The sequence below is a fragment of the Mandrillus leucophaeus genome, unplaced genomic scaffold (genome assembly GCF_000951045.1).
Source record: "Mandrillus leucophaeus isolate KB7577 unplaced genomic scaffold, Mleu.le_1.0 Scaffold13, whole genome shotgun sequence".
NCBI classification, from domain to species: Eukaryota; Metazoa; Chordata; class Mammalia; order Primates; family Cercopithecidae; genus Mandrillus; species Mandrillus leucophaeus.
The window spans coordinates 5,534,297-5,544,996 of NW_012101254.1; the positions used below are offsets into that span (position 1 = coordinate 5,534,297).

At 41.3% G+C, this 10,700-nt stretch overlaps 1 protein-coding gene across 1 annotated transcript in view; it reads right to left on the minus strand.

Annotated features, from left to right (window-relative positions):
* Positions 1-10,700, minus strand: part of DRC1 (dynein regulatory complex subunit 1) — a 59,922-nt gene that overhangs the window by 20,317 nt on the left and 28,905 nt on the right. Inside the window, exons 5-7 of the mRNA XM_011972736.1 lie at positions 6,723-6,860; positions 5,632-5,718; positions 4,218-4,340 (exon numbers count right to left, since the gene is read on the minus strand). Coding sequence (XP_011828126.1) covers positions 4,218-4,340; positions 5,632-5,718; positions 6,723-6,860 — 348 coding nt within the window. The remainder of the gene's footprint in view (positions 1-4,217; positions 4,341-5,631; positions 5,719-6,722; positions 6,861-10,700) is intronic.

The window sequence follows — 10,700 nt, forward strand, 5'->3', positions numbered from 1 at the left end:
TATTAAAAAGTAAAAAAAAAAAAAACCCAGGAGATGCTGGTGAGGTTGCAGAGAAAAAGTAACGCTTATACACAGCTGGAGGGAATGTAAATTAGTTCAGGTATTGTAGAAAGCAGTGTGGCAATTCCTCAAAGAACCTAAAACAAAGCTACCATTTGACCCAGCAATCCCATTATTGGATATATACCTAAAGGAGTATAAACGATTCTACCAAAAAGACACATGCATGCATACGTTCATTGCAGCCTGTTCACAATAGCAAAGACATGGAATCAACCTAGATGCCCATCAGCGGTAGACTGGGTTTTTAAAATGTGGTACATATACACCATGGAATATTATGCAGCCATAAAAAAAGAACAAGATCATATGGTTTGACATAAAGGTTTAAAAAAAAAAAAAGAACAAGAATATGTCCTTTGCAGCAAGATAACTGGAACTGGAGGCCATTATCCTAAGCAAACTAACATAGGAACAGAAAACCAAATACCACATGTTCTCACTATAAGTGGGACAAACGAGAACACATGGACACAAAGAGGGGAACAGTAGACACTGGGGCCTACTAGAGGGTGGAGGTTGGGAGCAGGGAGAGGATCAAAAACTACCTAGCGAGTACTATGCTTATTACCGGGTAATAAAATAATTTGTACAGCAAACCCCTGTGACATGCAGTTTACCCATATAACAAACCTGCACATGTACCCTGAACCTAAAATAAAAGTTAAAAATACCTGTAATTGATTTTGCTAAAGGTCTGTGCTTATTATTCAATTATCCAAAGATATTTTGCAAAGTTGCAGTTCATGTTCCCAAGACTAATGGCAAAACATGATGTTTGTGTTTTATGAGTCATCTATAAAGATTACAATCTAACCTGCCACAAAAGTCTTTGTATGGTAAAGGTAGCATAAGTTTTGATAGCACCTTCCCCGCTTTGTCCTGGAGCAGCACAAGCTTCTCCACAGCTGCTTTTGGGGGTCATCTCTTGCCCACGGGCTCAGGAAAAGAGGCTGCCACCAATGTGCCAGCAGGATGGAAACTTAAAACAGCCTTTCCCTCTGGCCTTCTCTGCTGACTCCAGAGACTCCACTGGGCCTATTTACCCCAATCTCGACCCTAAGCTGGGCCTGCAGGATCCCATGTTGGAACCCGAAGACTGGCAATGTCATCTCAGGCCACACTCTTGCTCCCCCTTTCTGCCCCATCTCCTTCTCTTTGACACTATTTGTGTAGCTTGTTTTCTGTTTTTTGTTGTTGTTGTTGTTGTTTTGTTGCTTTGTTTTGTTCTGTTTTGAGATGGAGTCTCGCTCTGTTGCCCAGGCTGGAGTGCAGTGGTGTAATCTTGGCTCACTGTGAGCTCCGCCTCCCGGGTTCATGCCATTCTCCTGCCTCAGCGCCCGAGTAGCTCAGACTACAGGCATGTGCCACCACGTCCAGCTAATTTTTTGTATTTTTAGTAGAGACAGGGTTTCACCATGTTAGCCAGGATGATCCTGATCTCCTGATCTCATGATCCACCCACCTCAGCCTCCCAAAGTGCTGGGATTACAGGCATGAGCCACCATGCCGGGCCATAGCTTGCTTTCTTCCTTAATAGATTATAAGTTCCTTGAGGGCAGGGGCTGTACTTTGCTAATCTCTGTGCTTTGCACAATGTAAATTAATATAGTGTAAATAAATAACATATTTAATTTGGGGGGATTAATATTCTAGTATTAAAGGTAGCAGCCTCTAAATTTGAGCTGAACATCTTACAATCCTAAATGAGTGTATAAGGCCTACAGATAAAAACATTTGTTTCCTGCATCAAGAATTAAATGTTTCTAGCAGTTTTCTTTTAGGGTGGTGGGCAGGGGTAGGGAGTTTCCACCTAAGCACACAATGTTTACAGGCTTCTCTTTGCTCTCCTATTAATAACATGACCTTTACTGGCAGTAAGCACATGAACAGTAAGACTTCTTTTTACTTCTTGTACTTCACCCATCATCCAAGTCTATGTGTACTGTATCCTTCCCATTTTTGTGGTTTGCAAGAATTTTAGTTCCATATTTTAGAATTGATAGAGTGCTATGCATTAGTTGGGAAGAGCAAATTTAACATTGAACTGCGCGTTACATCTTCTTAAAAAAATCAGTGCCATTTGGCTTGAATGTCTAGTGAAAGTACACTTAAGAGTCACTATGATAAAGTTCAACCTACCAAAACATTCCACATGTTGCCATATGGGTAGTCCCTGATTTGATGATTTTTCCCCCCAGTTACAGTGTGGAAAGTGGTGTAGGTAGCCTCGGTTTTCATCTGACACAGGAAAGAACTATGATGCAAAGGCACCGTGCCCCTTTCTGCCTGAAATGTCTCCATCTGCGCACATGCCACCGTCAGTCAACCTGGACAGGGACAGCCAGCAGAGCCAGGTCTCCCGGTCTCCCTGCCTCCCTGCCCCCTACTTCTCTGATCTTACTCTACCTCCTACACCCACCTCAGGATCTCCCCATGTCCTAGAATTTTTTGCTTCATTGAAGTATTTGGACATTGGGTTAAGAACATGAAACTCCAGATATCTCACTGAGGCTAGCAGTATGTAGTTTTGTCACATAAATTATCACAGAACCAAGATAAATTCAGAAAGTTTAACAATAGCCATTTTCAGTAAAATTATATCAATGTACAGCCCACAGAAAGAGTGCCATTGTATTACAGACTTGTAGTATTCTGTCAGTAACTCTCATATCTGTGACATTAATATGAGAAGGACCTGGGAAAATTCTCAAGACTAGTAAATACATTTGTAACCTAATGGGGTTTTTGATTTAACTTCATGATATCAAGTGATAGGAAAAGAACTGAAACTCTAACAAAAGCTATGTGGAAAAGCTTTCATCTAACACCTTTTTCTACATAGAGACTGAAATGAATAGACCATACTTGAATATTAAGATGCAATTACATTACATGTACATGTAATTAGAGATACACTTTTTTAACTGGTATTGAAACAGCCTAGGGACTTGGAAAAAACTTTAGAAACCAGAAATAACCTCCTACTACTGCAGGAATCCTTCTTCAACACCAAAGACAGACACAGTCATTCAGCCATTGCATATTTTGAGATAAAGCCATCTTTGTTTTGTGGAACGCCCTTCTGAATATTGGACAGTTCTAACTCTTAGAAGCTTCTTTCTGATAGTCAGAATTTGCCTCACTGAAATTTCCAACCATCAGTCAAGGGACTGTTCAAAATAAGGGAAGAATATAGGCTTTTCTTTTGAGCCAGACAGAACTGGATTTGAATCCAGGGTTTATTGTGTACTAGATATACAGCTTTGTCTCTAAGCTTCAGATTTCTGATGTATAAAATGCTGTTGGTGATGAAGATTAGAGTTCATTAAAGTATCTGGAATATGGGAGAGACTCACTTGATGGCTGCCATTATTAGCAGTAGCTGTCCTAGCTTTGGCTCTTGGACATAACCAACTTGCCCTAGAGACATTTTTCCTTTGCTAGAAGAAAATGGCTTCCAGACCTCTATAGTATCTTGGCAGTTTTTCTTTCTTTCTCTTCCTTTCTTTTCTTTTTTCTTTTCTTTTTTTCTTTTCTTTTCTCCTTCCTTCCTTCCCTCCCTCTCCTCTTTCTTTTTCTTTCTTTCTTTTTTCTTTCTTTCTTTTCCTTTTTTTTGTCTCTTACTTTCTCTCTCCCTTTCTCTTTCTTTCTTTCTGACAAAGTCTTGCTCTGTTGCCCAGGTTGGAGTGCAGTGGTGTGATCACAGCTCACTACAGCCTTAAACTCCTGGGCTCAAGTGACCCTCCAACCTCAGCCTCCTGAGTAGCTGGGACTACAGGTGTGTGCTACCAGGCTCAGCTAATTTCTTTTTATTTTTTGCCGAGACACAGTTTCACTATGTTGCCCGGGCTCGTCTCGAACTCCAGGTCTCAAGTGATCCTCCCTCCTCGGCCTCCCAAAGTGCTGCGATTACAAGTGTAAGCCACCATGCTCAGCTCACCTCCACTGGTTTCTTAAAGAAAGCATCTCTCTGCATATATCCTGTACATGAGCTCCTTCAGTATGAATATTTAAAAGAAGGCAGATGATTAATAAATACGTGCTGAAGGGACTACCTCTAGAATATCACAGGTAGTTGCTAAATAGGAAACATTCACAGGTGTTGGCCATCTGCTCCGCCACCCAGGCACCCTAGTGAGGACCAGCTGCTGTACCTGCACATCCTGCTCCAGCTTGATCTTGATCGTGTTGTACTCTTCACAATCCCAGATCCTCTGCCTGTTCAGCTGCTTCTCATAGTCCTCCACTTTTTTCATGCGGTTGGTAAGATACTCCAGCTAAAGGCACAGGAAGACAAGAGAAAAGTCAGGGACCATCCTTGCCCCACCTCAATCCTTTGGATGGCCTGACCAGCATGACACAGGGGAGACTTTGGAAGTTTCATGGCTCCACGGGGAGTCTGGTGGCTTTCCAAAGTCCTGAATACCCAAGGCTTTTAGGACTTGGCTCATATTGCCTAATGGAGTCATTACTCCAGAAACTCTAAGAGGAATGCTCCATTATGAAATTCAGCTCATCTCCTTGAAGTCTAAATATTTGAAAAAAAGACAAGAAATTATGCACAGACCCTGAAATCAGATGTTTATATTTCTGAAAAGTCTATTGGATCTTGGTCGAGTCACTTCTTTGTTCTTTACAACTCTGAAATAAAGTGATAATAAACACCCCTTAAAAATGTGTCTTAAAACACCTTGGGCCACAAATACTCACAGCTGGGTGAGATACCCAGTAAACAAAGGGGAAAGTGACGGGACCATGGAAAACACGGCAAGCTGCCCAGGTGGTACTCACCACCACCAAAGAGACAATCCCCATCTCCAAGGCCACACTGATTAGCTAGGAAGTGCAGTAATGAACGCAGTAGTATTTAGCCACAGCAATTCTACTCAAGACACAAAAAGGTGGCCAGGCGTGGTGGCTCACGCCTATAATCCCAACACTTTGGGAGGCCAAGGCGAGTGGATCACGAGGTCAGGAGATTGAGACCATCCTGGTCAACATGGTAAAACTCATCTCTACTAAAAATACAAAAATTAGCATGGTGGCATATGCCTGTAATCCCAGCTACTTGGGAGGCTAAGGCAGGAGAATCACTTGAACCAGGGAGTCAGATGTTGTGGTGAGCCAAGATCGCGCCACAGCATTCCAGCCTGGCGACAGAAGCGACACTCCATCTCAAAGAAAAAAAAAAAGGCCAGGCACAGTGGCTCAAGCCTGTAATCGCAGCACTTTGGGAGGCCGAGACGGGTGGATCACGAGGTCAGGAGATCGAGACCATCCTGTCTAACACGGTGAAACCCCGTCTCTACTAAAAAATACAAAAAACTAGCTGGGCAAGGTGGTGGGCACCTGTAGTCCCAGCTACTCGGGAGGCTGGGGCAGGAGAATGGCATAAACCCGGGAGGCGGAGCTTGCAGTGAGCTGAGATCAGGTCACTGCACTCCAGCCTGGGTGACAGAGCAAGACTCTATCTCAAAAAAAAAAAAAATACAGAAAGGCTAGCGAATTCAGTCACAATAGAAACCACCCAGATCCCACAGATCACCCTTGACAGCCTCCACCCTTTACCTCTTTGGCATTATGAGCCTGAAGGGCCCGCTCCCATTTCTTCTTATTACTGGCCAGTAGCTCTTGGCGTTCCACCTCAAATGCTTTCTATGACCAAGAAGGAAAAAGACTCTTGCATCTGTTTTGATTGGGCAGGTCCTACCAGTGTCAAAGAACTTTTAGGTAACTGTATGAATGCTGTACCAACAACCACATAGTAAAAGTCAATTTCAAATGCAAACTTGCCAAGTTTCATGAGACCAAATGGCTATGGAAGGAGCTGCATGGAAATTAGCTGTTATGAAGACAATATCCGAATGCAGACAGGAGATGTTTCAACAGTCCCGTGGCTTGGGAGGGAACTGGAGGAAGGCCAGTGCCCCTGTTGTCAGTCACACGGCAGGCCCTGGTGTGTAATTCAACTGACTACTGTTGATGCGTTGCCATGGTTGGGGTTCCCATGAAGCAAAGGCAGCATGAAGCTCACAAGGGGTAGGTTTGGGAATGCAGAAATAAGTCTCCAACAACCCAGAGAGAGAGAGGCCTCCAACCTCTTGGCTCTCTTCCATCTTGGAAAGGGCTAAATCTCAATCTCAATCTTGATCATTTCATTCAAATTCAAAATACTGATTCCTGAATCCTATGCAGCACTCCCCTTTGCCACTGTCTGCCCCAATTGCCATAAAGAAACAAAGAAATGCCTCATATAGGGTTTATGCTTATGGAGTGCTAATCCCCCTTTTTTATTCCCCAACCCCTTGCTTGTCTTATTTTCTTTCAAAACACTTATGACCACCTGTGAAATAATATATTTAGTAACTTGTTTATTGTCTAGCTGCCTCCTACTGGAATACAGGCTCTACCAGGAACTTTGTTTTGTTCACAGCTGCATCCCTAGCCCCCTGGAACAGTGCCCAGCATATAGTAGACACTTGATATGTACTTGTCAAATGAATGAATGAGTAAATAAATTAATAAAACCTGAGAGCAGAAACAGAAATCAGAGGAAGACAGAGAAGTCACCTAGGGCCCTCCTTAGATCATTAGGACAGACCTAGACCTCCTCCCAGGGGCCCCCCAAGAGCAGAAACCAGGTCCTTTCACACCGTTACCTCAATGTTATAGAGCTCCTCACGAAAGGTTTTCATCACATTCTTCACCTGTTCTTCCATCCGCTCCAGAAGCAGGCAGATGTCATCTGACTGTTTCTTCAAATCCTTCACATACTGGTCATCCTTTGTTTTTAACTCCTAGAAAAAAGCATGGAAAAGGCTGGCCACAAACTGTCGGGAGCAGAAGGTGCCAAGCACTATCTCTAGACCCCTCTCACCAGAATCTGTCAACGCTAGGACATGAAACTGTACAAAGAGGGCTGGGCACAGTGGCTCACACCTATAATCTCAGCACTTTGGGAGGCTGAGGCAGGTGTTTCGGCTCAGGAGACCAGCCTGGGTAGTATGGCAAAACTCTGTCTCTATAAAAAAATACAAAATTAGCCAGATGTGGTGATGCACGCCTGTGGTCCCAGCTACTCGGGAGGCTGAGGTGGGAGGATCTCTTGAGCCCAGAAGGTGGAGGCTACAGTGAGCCATGATTGCACCACTGCACTCCAGTCTGGGAGATGGAGTAAGACCCTGTATCAATAATAATAATAATAATAATAAACTGTACAAAGAGAAAGTGGCTTCAGAAGAGTCTTAGAAGGCCTGAGATAAAGCACAGTAGATGGAGTGGAATGGGCTGTGCCCAATGCAAAGCTCTTAACAAGCACCCAGGACCAAACCCCTCAATGTTATCACCTGCTGCAAATCTCCCTGCAAGCTCCCAGAAAACCTAGATTGTCCCAGCTGAGCAATTAATGTCCAGGTTCTAACACAGGAAAGTATCTACTGCAGACTAAGTTGCATTCTTCAACTAAGGACTAAACTCTGGAACAGCATTTGCTGTGAAAATACTACAGTCATGCGCCACGTAACAACATTTCAGTCAATGATGGACCACATATATGACAGTGGTCCCATAGGATTATAATATGGTATTTCTACTGTGCCTTTTCTGTTTAGATGCACAAATACTTAGCACTGCATTACAGTTGCTTACAGTATTCAGTACAGTAACATTCTAGACAGGTTTGTAGCCTGGGAGCAATAAGTTATATCATATACCCTAGGTGTGTAGTAGGTTATACCATCTAGGTTTGTGTAAGCACGTTATGATGTTCTCACAACAATGAAATCACCTAACAATGCATTTCTCAGAATATATCCCCATCATTAAGTGACGCATGACTATATTTCTATTAGATAGCTAATAATTCTACAATTATGACAAAGCTTTTACTTCTAATTAAAAGTTTATCACTTGAAAAGACATCAAAGTTGGAAGTTAAAATTATCTCTGTTCACAGATGACATGATCTTATATGCAGAAAAACTAAAGATTTCACACACACGAAAACCTGTTAGAACTTAAACAAATTCAGCAAAGTTGCAGGACATAAAATCAAAATTTACACTATTCACAATAGCCAAGAACTGGAATCAACCTAAGTGTCCATCAGCAGATGAATAGATAAAGCAAATGTGGTACATAGACACAATGGAGTACTATTCAGCCACAAAAGAGAATGAGATCCTGTCATTTACAAAAACGTGGATGGAATTGAAAGGCATTGTGTTAAATGAAATAAGCCACGCACAAAAATTCAAACTGCATGTTCTCACTTGTTTGTGGGAGCTAAAAATTAAAACAATTGAACTCGTGGAGATAGAAAGCAGAATGACAGTTACCAGAGACTGAGAAGTGTAGTGTGGGGGGTCGGGGAGGAATGGGGATGGTTAATAGGTACAAAAATATAGTTAGAATGAATAAGATCTACTATTTGACAGCACAATAGGGTGACTAAGAACAGCTAGATTTATTGTTCCTTTTAAAATAACTAAAAGAGTATAACTGGAATGTTTGTAACACAAAGAAATGATACATGCTTGAAGTGATGGATACCCTATTTACCCCAATGTGATTATCACACATTGTATGGCTGTATCAAAATATCTTATGTACCCCATAAATATATACACCTACCCATAAAGTTTTTTAATTTTAAATTTAAAAAAAAGGTCAGATGTGGTGGCTCACACCTGTAATCCCAACACTTTGGAAGGTGGAGGTGGGTGGGTAATTTGAGGTCAGGAGTTTGAGACCAACCTTGGCAACATGGTGAAACCCCATCTCTACTAAAAGCACAAATCCCAGCTACTTGGGAGGCTGAGGCAGGAGGATCATGTGAGCCCAGGAGGTGGAGGTTGTAGTGAGCCAAGATCAGTCTACTGCACTCCAGCCTGGGCAACAGAGCGAGACTCTGTCTCAAAAAAATTAAATTAAAAGTTTAAAAAATTTTTAATCAGTTGCATTCTTATATGCAAATAATGACCAATCCAAAATGGAAATTAAGAAAATAATCTATTTACCATAGCACCACAAAGAATGAAATACTTATGAATAAACTTAACCAAGCAGGCCTTGTACACTGAAAACTGTAAAACATTACTAAAAGAAATCAAAGAAGACATAAACAAATGGAAGATATCCTGTGCTTATGAATTGGATGACTCAATACTGTTAAAATGTCCACACTATACAAAATAACCTACAGATTCAATGCAATCCTTATCAAAATCCCAACATTAATTTTTGTGGAAATAGGAAAACCATCCTAAAATTTGTAAAATTCAGAATCTCAAGGGACTCCAAATAGCCAAAATAATCTTGAAAAAGAACAAAGTTGGAGGCTCCACATTCCCTGATTTCAAAATATACTACAGACTGGGTGCAGTGGCTCATATCTGTAATCCCAGCACTTTGGGAGGCTGAGGTAGGTGGGTCACCTAGGTCAGGAGTTCGAGACTAGCCTGACCAACATTGTGAAACTCTGTCTCTACTAAAAATGCAAAACTTAGCCAGGCATGGTGGCACACGCCTGTAGTCTCAGCTACTCGGGAGGCTGAGGCAGAAGAATTGCTTGAACCCTAGAGACAGAGGTTGCAGTGAGCCGAGATCACACCACTGCACTCCAGCATGAGCGACAGCACTCTGTCTCAAAAAAAACTACAAAGAGCAACAGTAATTAAAAGAGTGTGGTACTGACATAAAAATAGATATATAGACCAAGGGAACTAGAGAGTCCAGAAATAAACTCCTACATATATGACCAAATGGCTTTTGACAAGGGTCAAAATGGTAAATGAATGATATACAAACCCCCGCATCTATGGTCAAATGACTTCTGACAAGACTATACAGTGGTGAGAGGATAGTCTCTTCAACAAATGATATTGAGAAAACTGGATATTCACAGGCAAAAGAATGAAGTTGGGCCCTTACCTTATACCATATACAAAAATAACTCAACATTGATTAAAGACCTAAAACTATTAAACTCCTGGAAGAAAATGTAGGAGACAAGCTTCTACACATTGGATTTGGCAATAATTTCTTGGATATAACACCAAAAGCCCAGGCAACAAAATCAAAAACAGACAAATGGGGCTGCACCAAACTCAGAAATGTTTGCACATCAAAAAAAAAAAAAAAAAAAAAACAAGAATAAGAAGGCAATATATGGAACAGGAAATCATAATTGAAAATCATATATCTGATAAGGGGTTAATGTCCGAAATACATAAGGAACTTCTGTAACTCAAAAACAACCCAAATTAAAAATAAGCAAAGGATTTAAATAGACATTTCTCCAAAGATGATATACGAATGGCCAAGAAACACATGAAAAAGATGCACAACATCTCTAATCATTAGGGAAATGTAAATCCAAACCACAAGGAGATATCACCTCACACTATCAACACGGAAACTATCACAAAAAACAGGATGTAAGTGTTGGTGAGAATACAGAGAAGTTACAACCCTTGTGTACTGTTAGTGGGAATGTAGAATGGTGCAGTCATTATAAAAAACAGTATGGAGGTTCCTAAGAAAATTAAAAATAGAATTACCATATGACCATATTACCATATTACCATAATTACCATATTACCAAAAGTACTATCCTACTTTTTTTTTTTTTTTTTTTT